Consider the following 24028-nt stretch of genomic DNA (forward strand, 5'->3'; position numbering starts at 1 on the left):
AAACAGTTCTGATCAAAAGTTTTAATCAAAAGTTGGTTAAACACAAAATAAAATGATGTGATATGTTTTTGTGTATCTGGAAAATGTCCAAAGAAACATGTCTTGGCTTCAGAGTGGTAGATTATTAAAATCAGCCTGAAACCAGAAGAACTAGATGATGCCAGGCTACCACCAATGACCACCCTGACAACAAACACAACAGACAATCCCTGACAGAGCAGGAGAAAAGTGGAGTGCAGAACTTAAATTCTACTAAAAAGACCAGACTTAATTGTCTGACTGAGATTGGAGGAACCCTGGAAGACAGGGTCCCCATGGGCTCTGTTAGGACAAAACTAAAACCATCCCTGAAGCCAGTTTTTCACACAAAGATTAGACTGGACTATAAAACATAAAATGATACTCCAGAAGAGTGTGCTTCTTAGCAAGTACATACATGAGACTAAATAGGCACCTCCTATCTGGAGACGAGATGAGAAAGGGACAGGAGCTGTTTGAACGGACATGGGAAATCCAGGGTGGGATGAGGAGTGTGCTGCCACATTATAGGAAAAGCAACTAGGATCACATAACAATGTATGCATGAATTTTTGTATGAGAAACTGACTTAAACTGTAAACTGTCAATTAAAGCACAAAAAAAATAGTTAAAATGAGGTCTAGAGAGAATGTGTTGTCTAATGAAGAAAAGTATGGCGGGAAAGATATATTTGATTTAGACAAAACAGCCTTGAATTTCACTTCAAGCTTTGTGAACTCAGGGAAGTTCAATGTGGAAGGTTCCTATGAGAAGGCTGGAGCTGAAGTATATTGATCCACTAGTTCAGTGGTCCCAAGAATGGGTGACTTTTCTCCTCATGGAACATTTAACAATGCCTGGAGATAGCTTTGCTTGTCAGAATTCTCAGAGGTGGGTGAGGGAGGAGAGGAAGGGTGCTGCTTTCATCTAATAAGTAGAGGCCAGAGAGGCTGTCACATCCTACAGTTCCCAGGGCTGAACTCCATGGCAAAGAATTATCTGACCCAAAATGGCAAGATCACCAAGGTTGATAAACTGCTCCAGTTGGAGGTTCAAGGTGAACAATTTCCCTTACCTTTATCTTAAAATGCAAAATTGCTCAGGTAATATGAGAAATCTCACCTCATTTAAAACATTTGAATTTCAAGGCAGTGCCATATTTTCATTTTAAATACAACATAACTCCATATTTTTCACCTAGCATGTGTTCATTTATTTAATTGAAATAATAAGTAACTGTGACAGGGATACTGGAATATTTTCTAAATAGTTAACACATGATCTTTGCTCCAAATATAACTTTTTAGGATATGTTAGTAAGAGTGCTTTCTGTGTGTGCCATGTCCTTGCAGTTTTATGATTTAGCACGTAAATAAACACACATAGAGGAAGATGCTGTGAAGACAGGAGAGAGGTTTGAAGATGATGGCATTGGAGGTTGGAGTGATAGGGCCACAAGCGAAGCAAAACTGGAAGTCACCAAAAGCTATGAGACAAGGAATAAATTCTTCCCATGAGCCCCTAAAGAGAGTCTGGCCCTGACAAAACCCTGATTTCAGCCCAATGATACTGATTTCAGATTTTCGATCTCCAGAACTAATACGAGAATAAATTTCTGTTCTTTCAAGTCATCGACATTGTGATAATCTGTTCAGGAGCCTCAGGAAATTAATACTATAGGTAAGATTTACAAATGTAAAAATGGTTAAAATAATTTCAAAAACAACATTAACAAAGACACAGAAACTTGAAAAAGATAAGGGATCAAATACATGATCTACTTGTTTAATCAAGAATTAAAGTGAAATACAGAGCATAAAGTATGGTGAAACAGAGCAAACAATAATAACAATGAGTGCAACTAATTTACTAATCAAATATATTTATTATACCATATATAACACTAAGAATTTGAGATTCATTGTTTATTTAATTTCCATGATAAAATTATGAGAAGTACCAACCATTGTCCTCAACTTGACTCCGAATCTCAGTGACCCCATATATGTCAGAGTAGAACTCTGTTTCATAAGGTTTTTGAGAGCTGACTTTTTCAGAAGCACACCATTGGGCCTTTCTTCTGAGGCACACCTGGGTGGACTTGAACTTCCAAACCATTGGTATATAGCCAAGTTCCTTAACTATTTGTACCACCCAGGGGCTCATGAGACAGGTAGAATAATATTACATTCATTTTACAGGTAAGAATTTTTTTTTAAGGTGCAAAACTACCAAAATTGCGATAGAAAAAAGTAGTAAAAGAGATAATAACCAAAAAATGACTAAAAATTAATTCCTACAAATATCCAAAAACACATGGGAAGCTCAGTCCAAATTAAAAAATATATATATGTATATTTAATTATCTATGTATTATATGCTCAGAGCCGTGGTGCCACAGTGGCTAAGAGCGCAGCTGCTAACCAAAAGGTTAGCAGTTGGAATCCACCAGCCTCCCCTTGGGAACCCTATGGGGCAGTTGTACTCTGTCCTATAGGGTCGCTATGAGTCAGAATTGACTTGATGGCATCAGGTTTATATATAATACGTATTTACATATATATAAATATGAAACAAATGTATAGTTATTCCTCTGAAGAAAAGGAATTATTTAACTCAATAAGAATGGTTATATGCATTAAGGGCGTTGTAAAGACATGTCTCATTATATGCACTTTGTTGGAAACATATATGTGTAACCACAAATCAAAAAAATGAGGCTTAACAGTACCATCCCACAAACCCGATCAAAACACTCAGAGGCTGGAGGATAGCAGCAAAGATGGTAGATATATTTGAACAATGTTCTTCTCTGGGAAATTTAAGAGAAGTCTAAAAGGTGAGTAGACAGCAAAGAATCATGCATAGTACCCTAGTTCACTAATGTCCTTCCCCGGTTTCCATTCATCCATTTCTACCAAAACTTAAATCCATCCTTAAAGGTTCCTTTTGAAACTTTAAGTCCAGCTAAGAAAATGGCCCCTTGGAAAGTAGGTTAAATCCCATCACTTTCCTGAAAGCTTCTTTCACATCCTTGTTCCTCAGGCTGTAGATCAGGGGGTTCAGCATGGGAATCACTGCAGTGTAGAACACCGCGGCTATCTTGTCTGTATCCAGAATGTTGCCTGAGCTGGGACGGCAATAAATGAAAAGAACTGTTACGTGAAAGACAATGATGGCTGTGAAGTGGGAAGCACAGGTGGAAAACGCTCTGCGCCTTCCCTCTGCAGAGCGCATCCTCAGGATGGTGATGAGAATAAGCAAGTAGGAGGTGAGGATGACCACAATGGCGATGATCTCATTGGCAGTGGCCACAATGTACAAAAGCAATTCATTCATGGAGACATCAGAACAGGCAAGAGATAAGAGAGGGGGTAGATCACAGAAGTAGTGATTAATCATATTCGATCGATAGGATGGGATCTCAAGAACTAAACACAAGTGCATCAGAGAACACACTGTTCCACACAGGTAGCAGCCAGACATCAGCTCCACACAGAGCTTCCGGGACATGATGACCATGTACTGCAGTGGGCTGCAGATGGCCACAAAGCGGTCGTAGGCCATCACAGCCAGCAAGTTAACCTCAGTGAGTCCATAAGCACAAAACAAATAGAATTGCACCATGCATTCCAGGAAGGAAATGGATTTGTCCTTGTTTATGATATTGGCCAGTGTCTTAGGCACAATGATGGTGGAGTAACAGAAATCCACAAAGGATAAGTGGCTGAGGAAAAAGTACATGGGGGTGTGAAGCTGACTGCTGACCTGAATCAGTGCAATCATGCCCAAGTTGCTCATAACTGTGATCCCATAGACTAGAAGGAAAAACAGGAAGAGGAAGACTCTCAGCTCCGGGACGTCTGATAGTCCCTGGAGAATGAACTCTGTCACCACGGTGCAGTTTTCCTCCACCATTTTCTGCTATGTTTCAGGTTTGGAAAAACAAATTAAATCTTTTGTCTTTCTCCTAGAAGAGAATAAGAGTTTCATATCAGCTTCACAGAAATAGAATATTGATATGAAAAATAGTTTTTATGAGAAAACTATATATAAGAAAAATGCAATTGTCAAACCATTCAAAATGTGAATAACTTCTGTCAATCCCACCGATTAAAAGTAGTCATCAACTGAAGCCTTGAATGTTTCTCAGAATTTATCTGTGTACAGATTGAGGTGTCTGATGGAATTTTGAAATAGATTCAATGTTATGTTTTACAGCTGCATAGAAATTAGCTCCTGTTCCCTGAAAACCTTAACGAGCTATATCCAGTTAGGACAACAGCTGTTGTGATCCTGTATAACACACAATTTTTTTTTTCTTTCAGTTTATCGGTAACATATATTTGCAGTACACGAGCTACATACTGTGTATATCCAATGCTATGGAATGTGACAAACTTCCTTGAGATCAGTGGCTTATAAAGACCTTTTTACATATGATATTATGCAGAATAAAAGAAGATAATTAGACTGTGGAATTCATAATCTTTTTACTTTATCTAATTAACCAAGTGATTTTGTTAATTAGAAGGGTAGTAGTCAATGCTAGCAATACTAACTGTCGTATAAACTTTTCCAGGAAGCATTTAAAGAGCAAATATCCAAAACATTAACATTAATCCAGAACAACAATAAAAAATTAAATGATCTTTCTTGTGGAAGAGAGATTTTATTCTCAGCCATGTATTGTAAGAAATGTTTAATTTTACTCTCAGCCCTCCCTCCTAGAGTCAGACAGGTGTGCTATGACAATTCAGTGAGGAAAGACAGGATTATCAACAAAATTTTGAAAAATCATGTTCAAAGCTACATTTCAGTGATGTTTATATTAAAAATAAGAAAATATTATGTATAAAAAATAGATAAATTGTTAAAAGTGCTATACAGCATGACTATAATGGAAAATCACGATGGTGTTTGAAATTAAGTTTCAGACATGGTTAATTAAAGACAGCATAGTAAATAGTATACCTGGGAACAGATGTAGCTGTTGATGTAGGTGTAGAGGTATGAATGGAGAAAGATGTTACATGTAATCAATTTAGTGTCAGCCTACAATCCTGAAAACCACGTATTTTATCCACGTTAAAAAAGAGGCAAATAAAAATTTTCCAAAGTCCTCACAGAGTAGATTAGGGGGAGTGGTTATGTTATCTAGTCTATGCAAGTGGGAGCTGCAATCCAGACATTTTGCACGGAGCAAAAACATACAGAAGTTGAGGAATTTTACTCTCTGCTCTCCCTCCTAGATTCATAGATACATGTGCTATCACGATTGTGCGAGAAAAGACAGGATTAGGAACATACACAGCTTGGTATTTGGACTAATTTTAAAGAAATGGGGACAAATAGTTGTCCTGAAGTCATGGTTTGATCATCTACCTGATCATAACTACATACATACATACATACTTTCATACAACTCTTTGCCAACCCCTAAATTAAAGAGAAAAATAAACTTGGAAATGTTTCTTTCCAATCTAGGCTAATAGTATAAACTAGGTCATGGTAAAGTCAATCATTATTTGAAAAGAATTAAATCCTTTCCTGAGTAAAGATAACCGACAAGTCCATGTGTCCTCATACTAGCTGTGTGGGCACATTAATGTAACCCTCAGAATTAGGGTGACATTAAGGAACATCTCAGTGGTTATCTTTACTAGATTTAATGAAGGAAATTTGTGCGAAAGAAGAAGGAAAGAGAAAGAAAACGGGGAAAAAAGATTTACCATTTTGTTTTACTGTGTATTCTAACACACATTATTGGATGTCACCCAGTGTTTGGTGTTACAGAGGAATTGTTCTAATTTCCCATCAAGTATCTCTTACTACTAAAGATGAAAGTATTTTAATTAATAAGTACCCAGGAAAAGGGTTTCTGTGTAAACATACTGTAATTAGAAGAGCAGAAGAGTGCTTATATCTATTATAGAAACTTACTACAGAGCTTATATTATTATTGAAGCTTGTAAGTCTTCTACATAATGAAAATAATTAGATATATTTTTAGAATATTTTCCAGTTCATAAAATGTATTCATTTCAATATTCAGGTAACTAGAGTCTAGTTCTAGCTAACAAACCTGACTGGCAGACATTTCTTCCCTGGCCCCGAAGATGTCCTGCTAGCTATTATATAGAGTTAGAGACTTTATACTATAACTTAAGCTGCTGGGGACTGGGTCCCTTAAATTCCCCAAACAATTATTAGTCTTTATGGAATACCAAAAATAAATAATTAAAAACAAAACTTTCTTTACATATAAGACACAAATGATTGTTAATCTCTGCAGCATATCAATTGAAAATTAATAAAACATGTTGCATATCCTAACTTGGGAACCAATTCTGGAAAACCAAACAAACCTCCTCCAAAATTTCATGGTGTGTTTTGGGAAACTAAAATCCCGGTATTGTATATGTGAGCTGCAGCAAGTATTGATATTCTGAAATAACATAAATGTTCTTTCTGAATTTTCCTTTTTCCATGCGTTTTGTTATTGGGTATAGGCCAGTTGATTCCAACTCATCGTGACTCCATGTTAAACAGAATGAAACACTGCCTGGTACTGTACCATCCTCAAAATCACTGCTGTGTTTGAGCTCATTGTTTCAGCCACTATATCAATCCACCTCGTTGAGGGTCTTCCTCTTTTTCACTGACCCTCATTATACCATAGTATTCCATTCGCTAACCCATACTTTACATAGTATTCCTTTGTCGCAGTAATACAAAATATGCTAACGTTCTGCAGGGCGTAGTGTCTACCAAAAAAAAAAAAAAAACCTGTTGCCCTTGAGTTGATTCCAACTCATAGAAACCCTATAGGACAGAGTAAAACTTCCCCATAGAGTTTTCAAGGAGCACCTGGTGGATTTGAACTGCTGACCTGTTGGTTAGCAGCCATAGCACTTAACCAGTACTCCTCCAGGGTTTCCACAGCCACACTAAAACCAATCTAGTCAGTAGTAGAGCTGGGCTTCAATTTTGCTGATTCTATGTTTTTTTTTTTTTTTTTATGGTTACCTCTTTATGGTTACCTCAGTGCAACACAAGCTTCAAATTTCTATAGTATTAGCTCACACTTAGTGTGAGGGCTGCTGGTTTGTCATTGATATGACGTTTAATACAACCTAAGTGTTAGGTCTTCCCTTTCACCTCCACATCAGAGAGGATCTCTTTCCAGATCACTCTCCCTCCCCTGGCAGTGAAATGCTGGTACAGGTTATTCAATGGTTGCGTTAGCTGATCTTCCAGTGACCTCAGTTATCTAATGTGTTCCAGAAAGGCTGTGATTTTGCAGACTATGTTTGTCCTTTAATAATGGAAACAAATCAGTTTTCAGTTTTCTACCTCCTGAACTGAATCCAGAGTCTGATTATACTGTTTTAAAGAATATTTGACTAAGTTAAATTGCAACAAGCTTTTTAAATTGTTATTTAGTATATAACATACTGAAGGCTTTTTCAAATAATTTTCTCAGATAATGAAATGGAGAATGCCTCTAATGACTAGATGACAATTCCATTTGAAGATAAGGAGATTAACAGATTTTCCTTTGACAAAAATGAAAACAAAAATCTGATAATATTTAATAAATTATTAAAGTAATCATTGATAATAAGTGACTATGAAAGCTTTCATATATGAGGTCGATGATGTTAGAAAATTCAGTGCCACTGCTGTTTTAATAAAACAATTCTTTTCTATCTTTGTTTTACTATCAGATTTAGAGATGCTGAATCTGTATTATTTTAACGATGATAAATATTCATCCATGGATAGTTTTACTAATTGAAGTAAAGAAAAATAAAAGCAACCTTATTAATATCGTTGGGATGTGTTTCCAATGACATTATATAGTTTCTCCTTGAAAATTTTATCAAATTTATAAATACACTTAAGTTTTCAAATAAAAATGTATCTTTCCCAATAATTCATTGAACCAATATAAAAATTTCACACTCATGAAAACAGTATTTTTCTCTATTATGTTTCTGACTGAATTTGGAACTCCATCCAGACACTAAGGGGGAGAGAAAAGATTGCTAAGAAAAAATAAATCTGATGTTATAAAATTTTCCAGTTAGATACCAATGTCTATGAAAGTTATTTTTTGTAGTAACTATTATATTTTTTAAAGGAAAACCAGTTCTTCCTAATAAACACAATAATTTTGGTGTTTGATTATTTCTTAATTTAGAGTATAATTAGAAATGACAATTAATTTAAAACCATAGTAAAGCCCAAGGAAGGCATTTAGCTCTCAGTAGTTATCACAACCCGACTCTTTTATTGTATGAATATTGACTGGAGTGTTCTGATGATGAATGTTGAGATTATGTCCTTGATCAAACTGCCATATTGGATTAACAATATATTTACACTTATTAATAGATAAGTGTAAATATATTTGGAATCAAAAAACACAGCACATGAACATATCATCTCTGTGTTTGTTCTCAACATTCTAATCTTCCAGATACAGGGAAAGAAAGGATGAGAGAATAAGCATTCATTTCACATATACAATACGGCAGATGGGGTATTTCCATTTTATTTTGCTCCATACAGAGAGCCAATCTATCTAAACCTCGTTTTTATATCCTGTCATCCTCCACAGTGAAACACTTTCCTGAAATAATTTAGAATAGTAATTACATTTCATTCTAATTTGCATTCCTTCCAGCAACTAACAAGATACCTTTTACATATGTGGTATAAAACAGAAGCTCAAAACACTTTGTTCAATCATTGACTTAATTGGACATTCTTGCTTTCTGAACATTGCTCATACTGTTTAATCTTGTATAAAACTTCTTTCTTTTTAAAAATTTTAATATATTTTTATTTATTATGTTGTTGAGAATATACACAGTAAAAACAAACCAGTGTTGTCAATTCGATTCCGACTCATAGGGAACATACACCAATTCAGCAGTTCATACCTGTATTGTTTAGTGACATTGATTACATTCTTCAAGTTGTATAAGCATTCTCACCCTCCTTTTGTGAGTTGTTCCTTCCTCATTAACAAAACTTCTCTGTCCCCTAAGGTTTCTATTCAATCTTTCAAGTTGCTGCTATCAATTTGATTCCATATAGATAATTCTTACCCTTTCATTATTAATTTTTCTTTTTAATTTGATGCTATGTGTTTTCACTAATTGTGGCATGCTGATTCAAAGACCTATTTGGAATTTTTGATATGAGTTATGTGTTTTGAGATATATGATCTGGTAATACAATCCACCAATAAGACAGGTGGCACTGTAGTGCCGCAGATCAGTGACATAACAATATAACAGTAAGAATTAGTTTATTGTGAGTGCCTTTCCATTAGGTTACATGGGGAATCTCTGGTTTTCTAAATATGACACAGAATAAAAAACAAAACAAACCCATCAGGTATCCCTAACTATCACATAGGAAAGCCATAATTATGCCTGTGATCCTTATCTCACAGAAATAAAAGAAAAAAAAGGGGTAAAAGTTTACAAAACTAAAACATCCAGGAAGCATCACCTAATAGAATGCTCAACATACACAACAATGAGGCTCCAACTCTGGTCTACTGAGCTTCACACGTTTCAAAAGGGACCCACCTTGACACTAAACGCATTTGAACTAAAATAATGCATTGTCTTGATAATGAAGGTTTACAGCAGTTTCTTCTCAGTTTGAGTCATGGCACAGCAGCAAATGAAGGTCCTGAAAGGTTGACTCCATCCACCTCATTAAGGTCAACTCTACTTTGAGGAGACAGCTCTTCACAAGTCATATTTTGAGTGTCTTCCAATCTGAGAGGCTCTTCTTCTGGCACTGTGTCAGACAATGTTCTGCTGCTATTCATAAGCTTTTCACTGGCTAATTCCTTTCAGAAATAGACTGCCAGGTGCTTCTTCCTAGTCTGTTTTAGCCTGGAATCTTGACTGAAACCTGTCCACCATGGATGATGCTGCTGGTGTTTGAATAGTGGTGGCATAAGTTCCAGCATCACAGCAACACACAAGCCCCCACAGTATGACAGACTGACAGACACATGGAGGATAACATAGGAATTAGCCTTTTAACTATCAACATGAAACACCTAATGATCATCTCATAATTAGTGGTTGTTCTAGATGCATATGCCTTTCTCAACCACACCCACGGCTGTCCACTCAATTCTGATTCACAGCAAAAATATAGGGTTTACAAGTGTATAAATTTCTTTGGAAACAGACTGCCACATCTTTCTCCTGCAGAGCTACTGGTGGTTTTGAACTGCTGAACTTTCGACTACCAGCAAATTGCTTTAAACACTGTGCAAACAGGGAATGCATAGATAATGATATCCTAGGCATTAGTGAACTGAAATGGGCTGTTATTGGCCATTTTGAATCAGACAATCATATGGTCTACTATGCCAGGAATGACAACTTGAAGAGGAATGCCTTGCATTTATCTTCAAAAAGAACATTTCAAGATCTATCCTGAAGTGCAACTCTGTCAGTGACAGGATAATATCCATATGTGTACAAGGAAGAGCAGTTAATACAACTATTATTCAAATTTATGCACCAACCACCAAGGCCAAAGATAAAGAAACTGAAGATTTTTACCAACTTCTGCTGTCAGAAATTGATCAAATATGCAATCAGAATGCATTGATAATTACTGTCGATTGGAATGAAAATTTGGAAACAAAGAGGAAGGATCAGTAATCAAAAAACATGGCGTTGGTGATAGAAATGATGCCAGAGATCACATGATAGAATTTTGCGAGACCAATGACTTCTTCATTGCAAATACAATTTTTCACCCATGTAAATAGAAACTATACACATGGACCTCTCCAGATGGAATACACAGGAATCAAATTGACTATATCTGTGGAGAGAGATGATGGAAAAGCTCAAAATCATCAGTCAGGAAAAGGCCAGGGGCAGACTGTGGAACAGACCATCCATTGCTCACATGCAAGTTCAAGTTGAAACTGAAGAAAATTAGAACAAATCCACAAGAGACAAAGTATGGCCTTGAGCATATACCACCTGGATTTAAAGACCATCTCAAGAATAGATTTGATGCATTGAAAACTAATGACCGAAGACCAGACAACTTGTGAAAATGACATCAAGGGCATCATACATGAAGAAAGCAAGATGTCATTAAAAAGAAAACAAAGAAAGAAAAAAACAAAATGGATGTCAGAAGAGATACTGAAACTTGCCCTTGAAATTCGAGTAGCTAAAGCAAAAGGAAGAAATGCTGAAGTAAAAGAATTGAACAGAAGATTTCAAAGGGCAGCTCAAGAGGACAAAGTAAAGTATTATAATGACATGTGCTAAGAGATAGAAAACCAAAAGCGAAGAACACACTCGGTATTTCTCAAGCTGAAAGAACTGCAAAAAAGTTCAGACCTCAAGTTGTAATACTGAAGTATTCTGTGGAGAAAATATTAAACTACGCAGGAAGCATCAAAAGAAGATGGAAGGAATGCACAAAGTCACTATACCAAAAATGATTGGTCAATGTTTAACCATTTCAGGACATAGCGTGTGATCAGGAATGGATGGTACTGAAGGAAGAAGTCCAAGCTGCACTGAAGGCATTGGTGAAAAACAAGGCTGCAGGAATTGACCAAGTAATAATTGAGATGTTTCAACAAACAGATACAGCCCTGGAAGTGCTCACATGTCTATGCCAAGAAATTTGGAAGACAGCTCTCTGGCCAACTGACAGGAAGAGATCTGTATTTATACCTATTTCCAAGAAAGGTGATCTTACCAAATGTGGAAATTATTGAACAATATCATTAATATCACACGCAAGTAAAAATTTTGCTGAAGATCATTCAAAAGCAGCCATATTAATATATCGACAGGGAACTGCCAGAAATTCAAGCCAGATTCAGAAGAAGACATGGAACCAAGGATATCATTGCTGATGACAAACGGATCCTGGCTCAAAGCAGAGAATACGAGAAAGATGTTTATCTGTGTTTTATTGACTATGCAAAACCATTTGACTGTGTGAATCATAACAAATTATGAATAACATTGTGAAGAATGGGAATTCCAGAACACTTAATTGTGTTCATGAGGAAACTGTACATAGTTCAAGAGACAGACTTTTGAACAGAACAAGGGGATACTGCATAATTTAAAATCAGAAAATATGTGCATCAGGGTTGTATCCTTTCACCATACCTATTCAATCTGTATGCTAAGCAAATAATCTGAGACACTGGACTATATGAAGAAGTATGGGGTATCAGAATTGGAAACAAACCCATTAACAACCTGTGTTACGCAGATGACACAACATTGCTTGCTGAAAGTGAAGAGGACTTGAAGCACTTACTGATGAAGATAAAAAACCACAGCCTTCAGTATGGATTGTACCTCAATATATAGAAAACAAAAATCCTCACAACTGGACCAATAAGCAACATCATGATAAATGGAGAAAAGACTGAAGTTGTCAAGGATTTCATTTTACTTGGATCCACAGTCAAGATCCATGGAAGCAGCAGTCAAGAAATGAAAACATGCATTTCATTGGGCAAATCTGCTGCAAAAGACCTCTTTAAGGTGTTGAAAAACAAAGATGTCACCTTGAAGATTAAGGTGTGCCTGACCCAAGCCATGGAGTTTGCGATCACCTCATATGCATGCGAAAGTGGGATGATGAAGAAGGAAGAAAGGAAGGAGAACAGATGCCTTTGAATTGTGGTGTTTTTGAAGAATATTGGCTACACACTGGACTGCCAAAAGAAGGAACAAATCTGTCTTGGAAGAAGTACCATCAAAATTCTCCTTAGAAGCAAGGATGGCAAGACTATATCTCACATACTTTGGGCATGTAATCAGGAGGGATGATGTCCCTGGAGAAGGACATCGTGCTTGGTAAATTAGAGGATCATCGAAAAAGATGAAGACCCTCCACGAGACGGATTGATACTGAGGCTGCAACAATGGGCTCAAGCATAACAATGATCGTGAGGATGGCATAGGACGGGCTATGTTTTGTTTTGTGATACACAGGGTCACTATGAGTCCGAACCAACTCGAGGGCACCTAACGACAACAATAACAATGTCCTATCTATGAGATGCAGTGGTGTAAAAAGTGGCCAGAATACAGTTACACCAATAGTAAGGAAAAAGTTAAAGGAACATAATGCTCTAGGCAGATATTTTTTACTACGCAAGCTAAACTGCTCTTTGGTTTTAAGAAGACTTCACGGAATGTTTTTGGTTTAAGATGTAAAGATTATCTCAGGGCAAGAGTTTCAGGGCCTCATTCCACATTCATTGCTCCAGGAAGTCTGGTGTCCATGAGAATTTGGAATTTGTTCTGCATTTTTCCCTTTTGATCAGAAATCGTCTATGGAGTTTTTGGTCAAAATGTTCAGTAATGGTAGCAAGACACTGTCCAGTTGTTCTTGTCTCAGGGCAAAGGAGGCAGTTGTTCATGGAGGCAATTAGTCACACATTCCACATTCTCCTCCTAGTCATGACTCTCCTTTTTTCTCTGTTGCTCCAGGAAAATAAAGACCAGTTGTTATGCTTTGGATGACCAGCTTCAAGCTTTTAAAACCCCAGGCACTATGCACCAAAGAAGGAGGTAGAACAGAAGCACTAAATCCATTATTAGGCTAATTAACTGGAATACATCATGAAACCATAATCCTAAACCTCCAAACCAAGAAGCAAATTCCATGAGCTTTTTAGTTGTACATAACCAAGCTTAGCAGCTAGTCTTTTTTTTTTTTTTTTGCCATTGTTGTAAATATATCCATCACACTTTTGACAACTCAACTTTTTACAGGTGTACAACTTAATCTTGCTCTTGTGCTTGTCTTAAAATCTCATCTATTCTTAAAGACCAAGTTAAAAGAGCATGTCAATTATGAAGCAATTCCTTTATTATCCTCAAATGAATTTGAACTCTCGTGTCACTCACTCAGTTATGAAGTTTGTTATACTGAACATTGTAAAGTGGCTACTTTTTTGCTTGCCACACTACCGCCACTGGATTTTAAGGTCCCTGAGGATGAGGAGGATACTTTTTTTTTTTTTAACTGTGATTTATTTGACTAATTTTACAATAGTAATTTGTTTGTTAATTTAATAGCTATAATCTTTCCTCTGTCCTACAGGGTTGCTATGAGTTGGAATCAACTCAATGGCAACTTTTTTTTGTTTTTTTTTTTTAAATAATCTTCTAGATACCAGAAAAGAAAGGATGAAAGAACAAACACTTACTCATTTCAAATATACAATGTGGCAGATGTGGTGTTTCCAATTTCTTTTGCTTGACCCAGCATCTGGCTTATAAAAGCAGATCCAGGTACAGTCTCTCCAACCAAAAACTCGTAGTATTTCTATTGTAAAATGTTCTCTATTTTTGAAGATCTAAAATGATACTTAATAATGAAACTTTGACCCATGATTCTTTTGCAAATCAGAGAAATGTATTCTGTAATAACTCAGCTACATGTTTAGCAATGGATGGATTCAATACGAAAAAACAAAAATTGTGTTCATGATTTTCCTGACTGTATCTTTGACATCTTTATTCCTCAGACTGTAAATCAGAGGATGCAACATGGGGACCTCCACTGTGGAAAGCACAAAGGACCTTTTGACTCTGTGACCTGAGTTTTTGGAGTTGGGCACACACTAGAGGAAGGACATGATGCCATGGAAGATAGTAGTGGAGATCAGGTGTGAAGCACGTTACCCATTAGCTGAACACATCCTCAGGATGGTGATGAAGATGAACACATAAGAGATGAGAATGATGAGTTGTGTGCTCACCTCATTAAAGGTGACAAAGAAGAAAAGAAGCAACTGGTGGAGATGAATATCAAAGCAAAAAAAGAGAAATCAGGGAGAATAGCTCACAGAAGAAATGTCTGATTGTGTTGAAACCACCAAAAAAAAAATTGAAAACAGGGCATTTGAATCTCAAAAAACTCTCTAGTGTGCATGCATATGATTTGGCCACCAACATGGCACAGAATCTCTGGGATGTGGCAACTGTGTACAGCAGAGTGTTATAAAAGGCCACAAAATAGTAATAGGTCATCACAGTGAATAAAATTTATTCGGTTACTGCGAAGTTATTTTAAAAAAAAAATTGCACCATATACCCTGAAAATAAAGTGATTCTGTCCTCTAATATTAGATTCACCCATATCTTAGGAGCAATGATGGAGGAATAGCAACCACTAAAGAAAGGCAACTGAGGAAAAAGTACATGCGAGTGTGCAGTTTGGGGTTAATTTTGATGATTTCAATCATACCAAGATTCCCAACATCACTGAAGCTCTAGATGAACAGAAATATCAAGAAAATGTTGATCTGAAGTTCTGGGTAATCTGAGAAGCCCAAGAGAGTAAACGTGGCCCAAGCATTTATATTTCTCTCTGCCAGGAACATGTTTCCTGTTGGTGGAATCTGAAAATCAATCTTGTAAATAAGTGATTAAGAAGAGTGATGGATACATGAAACATGGTTAACTATCACCCAGGTAGAGCGTTTAGGTGAGACTAAATAGATCTCTGTCATAATTCTGATGGGTGTTAACTATCTAAAACATACAAGAATATCTAAAGTTTCAAAAACAGAATTACTAATTAATTTTCCTTTCTCAAAAACTGTAAAATTAATTCTGTTCATGTTCTGAAATGTAATTTTAAAGACTGCAAGTGTCATTATTATTTACTCAAGCAATTTGGATGGCACCGTGTATCCCAATCTTCATTTAAGACATTCCAATCTCACTGAATCTATGAATTCTGGGAAGAAAAGTCTAAGAAAATGAGAAAAAGTATTCATATCTGACCTACTGAAACTAATGAAAAGTGAAAGCATCTGAAAGAACTTCTGTAATTAAAATCAATTTTTATGTAATATTGACATGTGCATACATTGCAATATAAAGAAAGAATAGTCATTATGCTCATCTTCTATATCTATATTTTAAATGGAAGTTTAGCAGTTTCATCATCACTCTTTTTAAGGAAGTCAGACATCAAAGTCAATTCTGATTTATCATTTTCTGTAAAGCCTACCTATCAACCTGCCTTGCTCTACAGTTGAGAAAATAGAAGCCTAAGGAAGCCATGACTTGCCCAGTGACATATGGATTTTACTAGAACCCACCTCCTCTGACTCCGTGGCATGTACGCATCCCTGTATACCAGGCTCTGACTCACACTACAGATTTTTCCCTTCTAAGGACCACAACCCTGGTGGCATAGTAGTTAAGTGCTATGGCTCACAATTTCAAACACTTCATTCTACTAACTTTTTGAGTGCTTATAAGACAAATTTTAGATTGTAAAACTATGGAAACTACTTTAGTAAAAGTATTGAGGACCACAGAGATGTTCTGAAGATGTGTGTCAAGATGAAGCATATAGAAATGGAATTTAGGGACATGTCCCCATTCAAAAATAACTTTTGGAAAAACTCTTTAACTTTGATGATATTGCTTCACTTTCTAAGCCCTTGTCTCTTCTTTCCCTTCAAGGCACCTAGAATACTGATTCTATCCCTGTATTTCCTGTTGAGAAGATGGGTGAGAATCTTAAAGTGAAGATATTTTTGAGGAAGAAGTTCTTAATATAAAGAGAATGGTGGGATTTCACAAATTGGTGTCAGGTGTATTTCCCAGATAAACTAAAGGATACCCAGTTAAATCTGAATCTTAGATTTTTTTTTTTTTTTTAAGCATGTATCACGTATTGGCTGGGAAATTCCTACTTAAAAAAAAAGATATTTATGTATCTGAAGTTCAAATTTAATGGGGTGTCCTGTATTTTTATTTTCTAAACTTGGCAACCCTATGACCAGAAAAGCTCAGAATTTTAGGATTACAAACTCATCACAGTTCCCAGGGACCCTTCCTTGTTTTAGTACTATTTTAAATCCCACGTGTTATGAATGCCTTCAGTGAGTCTCTTATAAAGAGGATCTCTTACTCAGACTATGAATTCTGGTAAACTCATCTCTGGTTCTACCACCCAAGACACAGGTTCCAGATGTTCGAACACTAAAAGCCTCAGGTCCCATGTAACACTTAGAACTCTCAATAGCCCTATCTATTCAGATATTCAAGGATTTAAGAACAAACTGAAAGTCAATCTTTCTCAGACAATTCTCACTACTATAAATGTTTCCTTAACATACTATTTCAGAGTTTCTCAACCTTGACACTATTAATATTTTGTGCTAGATAATTTCTATGCAGAGCTGCCTTGTGCATTGCATAATGTTTAGCAGCATCCCTGGCCTCTTTCCCCTAGATTACAGTAGAACCTTCCCCTCTCAGTCTTTACAATCAAAAATGTCTCCAGACGTTGTCAGATGTTCACCGTGGGTGTGGAGGAGAGGTTCAGGGATAGCGAAACTGCACTTAGTACTTAATTAAATAAATTACACCTATTTCCTTGATGGTGGTAGATTTTAATGTTTCTGCTGCCTGAACTCGACTTGCAACTAATGTGCATATTTAATATCATGATTCCTTTTCTCTCAAATGTTGTTGTTATATGGATTAAATAATGCATATTATCTTTGAATCCAGGAAATGCGGTATTGAAAACCTTCTTCCTTTTAATTTCTTCTTTTGTTTATTTTCTCTTTGCCCTCATTAGCACATGAGCCAGTATTTTTTCCATGCTCTTAAATCTTATTTAGACTTGTTTCTGTGTATGAACTGTATGAAGAAAGATGGGGCATCAGGATTGGAGGAAGACTTATTAACAACCTGCGTTACACAAATGACACATCTTGGTTGATGGAAGTGAGGAGGATTTGAAGCACTCACTGATGAAGATCAAAGACAACAGCCTTCAGTATGGATTACACCCCAACATAAATAAAACAAAAATCCTCACGACTGGACTAATTAGCAACATCATGATAAATGGAGAAAAGATTGAAGTTGTCAAAGATTTCATTTTGCTTGGATCCACAGTCAACACCCATAAAAGCAGCAGTCGAGAATTCAAAAGATGTATTGCATTGGGCAAATCTGCTGTGAAATATCTCTTTAAAGTGTTGAAAATCAAAGATGTCACCTTGAAGACTAAGGCGCACCTGACTCAAGCTGTAGTATTTTCAATCACATCTTATGCATGGGAAAGCTGGACAATGAATAAGGAAGACCAAAGAAAAATTGATCCCTCTGAATTGTGGTATTGGCTACTAATATTAAATATACCATGGACTTCAAAAGAACGAACAAATCTGTCTTGGAAGAAGTACAACCAGAATGCTCCTTAGAAGCAAGGATGGCGAGACTGCATCTTACATACTTTGGACATGTTATCAGGAAGGATCAGTCCCTGGAGAAGGACATCATGCTTGGTAGAATACAGGGTCAGGGAAAAAAAGGAAGTCAACCAGATGGATTAGCACAGTGGCTATAACAACGGGCTTAAGCATAACAACAACTGTGAGCAGGGTGAAGGAAGGAGCAGTGTTTCATTCTGTGTACATAGGGTCACGATGAGTTGGAACTGACTCGATGGCACCTAACAACAACAACTATGTATTTTTTTTTCCAGAAGGTTCATTTTATTCCTTTCAATTCAATTTTATGTAAATAAATGCTTATTCCCCCCTTTACAACTCTTCCAAAAATTCACAGAAGCAGGTAGACAGACATTCCTGAAAACTCTCAAGACCGTCTGTTCTCTGACTCCCTGGAAATTGTTATTCAGGAAACTGCTACTGAGGTACTCATCTAAGCCAGGCTGTCTGTACAAACTTTTGTAGGAAAAATGAACATCCTGTTCCCTGAAAATCCAGATACGAAACGTCTGCAGTGACCAGAAATTTCCACAAATAATTTTTGCCTTTAAAAACTGCCTGAAACTAAGACATTTTCTAGACTCCTTGCATGAAAAAGAATATCCTTGTTTTCTGAGAATCTGAAAACAACTCTGCTGTTAGAAAAGACAGCTCCCCTTCTGTCTCTGGAGAGCTTGTGTAGGGGAGATACTAAGATTCTTCCATCTACTTCCATTCCCTTTGACACCAGGACCCTAGAGAAGATCTGTTGCCTTATTCTCCAGGGGCCTCAAAATAAGCAATTAAAACCAGCTACTATTTTCTGATGTAATTTTGGCTTCTTAGAAAACTTTTTTTTTTTTTTTACTGTTTTCTGATGTAATTTTGGCTTCTTAGAAAACCTGAAGGTAAACAGCAGCAGCTTTAGAAACATTTTACATTGAACTTAACTAGAAATTTAGAAGTCACCTCCTTGTACTCTGTGATCGTTCCCATACTTTTTGAAAATTGTTGTATGCTATGAAATCATATTAGCAGTTATCTTTATATTTACTCAACAGAAATTTTTTAAGGGTCAACCATCTCCTTAGTCTCTGTAAGGAACAACATCCCACCTGTAACACTAACCACACTTGGGAAGTAGAGAAATGCTGTCTTCAGGTCCCTCACTACTTAGTTACATTCCTGCCAGGGGCGTTAGGTGCAGAGCATCTCTTCGTATATGTTGACAATAGGACAATAATGTCAGACATTTACTTTCTCAGTGTCTCCAGAAGTAGCTACATCTGGCTAGAAACAGAATTTTTAGGATTTCTAAAGTTATTGCCAACCTCTCAGAGCACTGATATACAGAGAAATTGTCTACTGTTCACAGCAGGCTCTCATTTTCACTTGTGATTTATCATATAGTTTTCACCAAGTCATCCAGATTTTACATCCCCTTAACATCACACATTGACACCACATTCTTGATTACATTCTCTTTTACAACTAACAATTCCTTATATCGTATTTTTGTTATTTCACACCTACACTGTTCAGTAGTCTATATAGCATTTGACCCTACCTGATGATGTGCCCAAAACAAATGAGTCAGACAGTGTTCTGTTATCATCCATAAGGCTATTACTGGCTAATTTTTTTTTTTTTTTTTTTTGATTGCCAGGACCTTCTAGCTTGCCTTAGTCTGGAAACTCCATTAAAACCTGTCTACCATGGCTGACCCTGCTGGTATTTTAAATACTGGTAGCATAGCTTCCAATATCACAGCAACATGCAAGTCACCATAGTACGACAAACTCTTTACTTATTGTATGTAGTTTAATTTTCCTTAGAACCCTGTGAAATAATTATTAATATTGTCTCAATTTTTCAAATGAGAAAGTATTTGGAGTTTCAACACACCAGGCACTGCAATGACAACAACAGCAGCAAAATGAATAAAGGAAACAAGAAATAAACAAATATATGACAACAATTTTAAAATGAGATTTAAAAATGTATTCACATATGGAATTCTCATTTTATGCATAAACTGACAAAGGTGTGTCTTTCATTGTAAAAAAAAAAAAAAAGGAATTCAGTTTTGAAAAGGATCGTATTTTCCATTACAGGTACTGAAAAATGTCATGAATTCTCCATTAGATTTTTGAAGTTTTACAGTAAATTAAATGTCTGTGCCTTAACAGTGCCATTGTCATATCTACTTAAAACAATTACAGATTGGAGAAAAGTAAATAAATGTATTAAAAATATTTAAATATACTCAATTCTTCTCTTGTTAATTAGAAAGGCACAGAGATAAGTGAATGAAAAGTTATCATTCCTAACTATCTAGTTCCTTACTGTTTTCTCCAGTCCAACACCGTAGCCCACCTAATCACCCCTCCACCACCTTCCGCTTTGAAACTCGCAGTCCTGTTAAGAAAGTGTTCTCCAGAAAAATATTTTGGGGCCCGCCATTTTCCTGATAGCTTCTTTCACATCTTTGTTCCTCAGGCTATAGATCAGGGGGTTCAGCATGGGAATCACTACAGTGTAGAACACTGTGGCTACCTTTTCTTTGTCCAAACTCTTGCCTGAACTAAGCCAGCAATAAATGAAAAGGATTGTTCCATGGAAGACAACGATGGCTGTGAGGTGGGAGGCACAGGTAGAAAAGGCTTTGTGCCGTCTCTCTGCAGAGTGCATCCTCAGAATGGTGATGAAAATAAACAAGTAGGAGGTGAGGGTTATCACAATGGTGCCGATCTCATTGACAGTGGCTACAATAAACAGCAGCAGTTCATTCATAGAGACATCAGAGCAGGCAAGAAATAAGAGAAGGGGTAGATCACAGAAGTAGTGGTTAATCGCATTTGATCGATAGGATGGAATTTCAAGAGCTAAACACAAGTGCATCAGAGAACACGCTGTTCCACACAGGTAGCAGCCAGACACCAGCTCTACACGGAGCTTCTGGGACATGATGACCATGTACAGCAGTGGGCTGCAGATGGCCAAAAACCAGTCATAGGCCATTACGGCCAACAGTGTGACCTCCGTGACCACACATGTGCAAAACAAGTAGAACTGTACAGTACACCCCATAAAAGAAATGGCTTTGTCCTTGTTTAAGATATTGTCCAGCATCTTAGGCACAACAGCGGTGGAGTAGCAGAAATCCACAAAGGACAAGTGGCTGAGGAAAAAGTGCATGGGGGTGTGAAGCTGAGAGCTGACCTGAATCACTGCTATCATGCCCAGGTTACCCAATACCGTGACTCCATAAATTAGAAGGAACAGTAGAAAGATGAAGACTCTCAGCTCCGGGATGTCTGATAATCCAAGGAGAATGAACTCTGTCACCATGGTGCAGTTTTTCTGGTTCTTGTTCCAACTTTATTTAGGGTTGGAGAAAATACATAAATAAACTAAAAGTTACTCTCCATTATGCGATCCAAATTTTAGATCTGGCTCTCTGCTAAGAGGAGGCACGAGAAAAAGTAAGAGAGTAATTTTAGCAGGAAAGGAATGGGACATTACTTTTGTGAAGTTTAAGAAGAGTTCAGACATACTAAAAAAATAGCTGCATAAGGCTCACAGTTAGGTTCACAGATCACACGGAAACATTAATATCTACTAAAACCTATATGACTCTTTAAACACGCATTCTACAATTCAGAGATTATAACTTAATCATTGGAAGGAGGTTAAAGTATTACTTAATTACCCTTATTGTTCCATGAAATTCAAATCTCTTTTTCCTGACAAACTTTACAATCAATATTCCAAATATTGGGCTCCTGGAAAATACCCTTTAAAATGTATAGCACCCTTCTCTGGGTTTTCCATTGAAGTGATGGATCACTAACTCAGAAGTGTTCATTTTTTATAGATATTGTTTAGATGGAGTATATAGCTTTTCTATAAAATTTTTGTAATTATTTTGGTAATTACACTATTTAATCTTGGTCATGGTTTATGGAATTGGATATTCTTAAATACTACCTTCCTAAAAAAAAAAAAAACTTTTTGACAAGGCCTATTTAACAGTGAAATTCCCTGCTTTGAATCAACTGGAAGAATTGATCAAAGATATGGATTGGAAATTGTGAACAAAAGTGCCTACTTGCTCCATTGAAGCATTATTTATGATATTAAAACTTGGAATTCACTTAAGTGTTAAGAAGGAAATGGTGAAATTATGGCACATATATATGTATGTGATGCAGCTAACAATTTTTTTTTAACAAAAGAGTAAGTTTGAAGAATTTTTAATGATGTGAAAAATGACTGACAAAATATCAACTTGAAAAATAGAATGCAGTTAGAATATTATGTATGTATCCACAAGTTGAATTACACTTTTAATCCTCACCACATCCTTGAAGCATAATTTTTATCCCCATTTTTTTTAAAGTGAAATGTATAAACTTAACTGAATTAATGCAAAGCATAAATATTATGGTGTGAGGGGGGAAAAAGGGTGACTTTTTTATGTATGGTAGCTGGCTTCAAGGTGTAGGACACAAAGCAAAGGCAGAGGACAATAACTATTTCATTTCTTCTCTCCCTTCCTGGCTCTTAGTAGATGCATACACTATAGTGAATTACCTCTATGAGAAAAATAAAAATAATCTTCCAGATCCCCAAAAATATCACTCATGTACATATTCAAACAAACAGACTGTAGCCTAACCAACCAACCTGTGGGACAGACATAGTTTCCCTTTTTCTGAAGATGCTATGATAGAAAATGTTATCGCCTTTATGTTTTTTCTTTGGGCTCTCATGGGGCCCATCTTTCTTAAGCTTATTGAACCAAACATTGATCTCTGTGGGATATCAACAAGGAAAATACCGTATCTTGGGGTTCAAGCAATTATTGACCTCTATGGGATATACCTTGGACATGTCAGGAGGGATCAGTCCCTGGAGAAGGACATCATGCTTGGCAAAGTACAGGGTCAGAGGAAAAGAGGAAGACCCTCAATGAGGTGGATTGACACAGTGGCCGCAACACTGAGCTCAAGCATAACAATGATTGTAAGGATGGTGCAGGACCGGGCAGTGTTTCGTTCTGTTGTGCATAGGGTCGCTATGAGTTGGAACCGACTTGACGGCACCTAACAACAACAACATGGGATATAAGTCCCTGGGTAGTGGTGCAGATGGTTAAATGTTTGGCTGCTGACTGAATAGCTGGAAGTTTAAATCCATCCAGAGGTACCTCTAAAGAAAGTTTTGGCAAAATCTGCTCAATAGCAACTGGTGTTTGGTTTTGATGAAATATAAATCCCAGTTTGGAATTAATAAGATTATAATCCATCCAGGTTTCCTCCAGAGTGCATTGTGAATTACAGAGAATGTATGCTGTGTCCAGGCATCGCCTCTGTGAGCCTGTAGTGAAATATACGACCAGGTTTTGTAAATGGTTCCTATCTTACACTCAAAAGCTCTTTCCTGGAGGGGATAGGGTCTAAACTCATATTAGAGTTCCATCAAATGCCAGAAATGGGTGGGGATAATAACTATCTTTTACTTAGAATAACAATAATTGTTCAGACTTATTGAGCCCTTCCTACATACCAGGTAGTGTTCTAAATACAAGTGTTAACTCACTTCAGCTTTATAAAGCTAAATGATAAGGACACAGTTATCATGGCTTCTGTACATATGAGGTGACTGAGTTACAGGCAGGTGTAACTTGCCCAGGGCCCCACATATAAT

The 24028-nt window shown here is 36.7% G+C and overlaps 2 protein-coding genes across 2 annotated transcripts; both read right to left on the reverse strand.

Moving 5' to 3' along the window:
* Positions 1-2306: 2306 nt before the first annotated feature.
* Positions 2307-3936, reverse strand: LOC100659688 (olfactory receptor 5L1-like). The gene has a single exon (XM_023542457.2). The coding sequence runs from the start codon at positions 3934-3936 to the stop codon at positions 2986-2988; it is 951 nt and encodes a 316-aa protein (XP_023398225.2). The 3' UTR covers positions 2307-2985.
* A 16592-nt stretch (positions 3937-20528) lies between these two features.
* On the reverse strand, positions 20529-21782 carry LOC100659117 (olfactory receptor 5L1-like). The gene has a single exon (XM_003422648.3). The coding sequence runs from the start codon at positions 21665-21667 to the stop codon at positions 20738-20740; it is 930 nt and encodes a 309-aa protein (XP_003422696.2). The 5' UTR covers positions 21668-21782; the 3' UTR covers positions 20529-20737.
* Between the last annotated feature and the right edge of the window lie 2246 nt (positions 21783-24028).

Source organism: Loxodonta africana, chromosome 7 (genome assembly GCF_030014295.1).
Source record: "Loxodonta africana isolate mLoxAfr1 chromosome 7, mLoxAfr1.hap2, whole genome shotgun sequence".
Classification (NCBI taxonomy): domain Eukaryota; kingdom Metazoa; phylum Chordata; class Mammalia; order Proboscidea; family Elephantidae; genus Loxodonta; species Loxodonta africana.

Bases quoted from the DNA above. Each gene is read 5' to 3' on its own strand.
- LOC100659688 (XM_023542457.2), bottom strand. From the start codon at position 3,936: ATGGTGGAGGAAAACTGCACCGTGGTGACAGAGTTCATTCTCCAGGGA.
- LOC100659117 (XM_003422648.3), bottom strand. From the start codon at position 21,667: ATGGTGACAGAGTTCATTCTCCTTGGATTATCAGACATCCCGGAGCTG.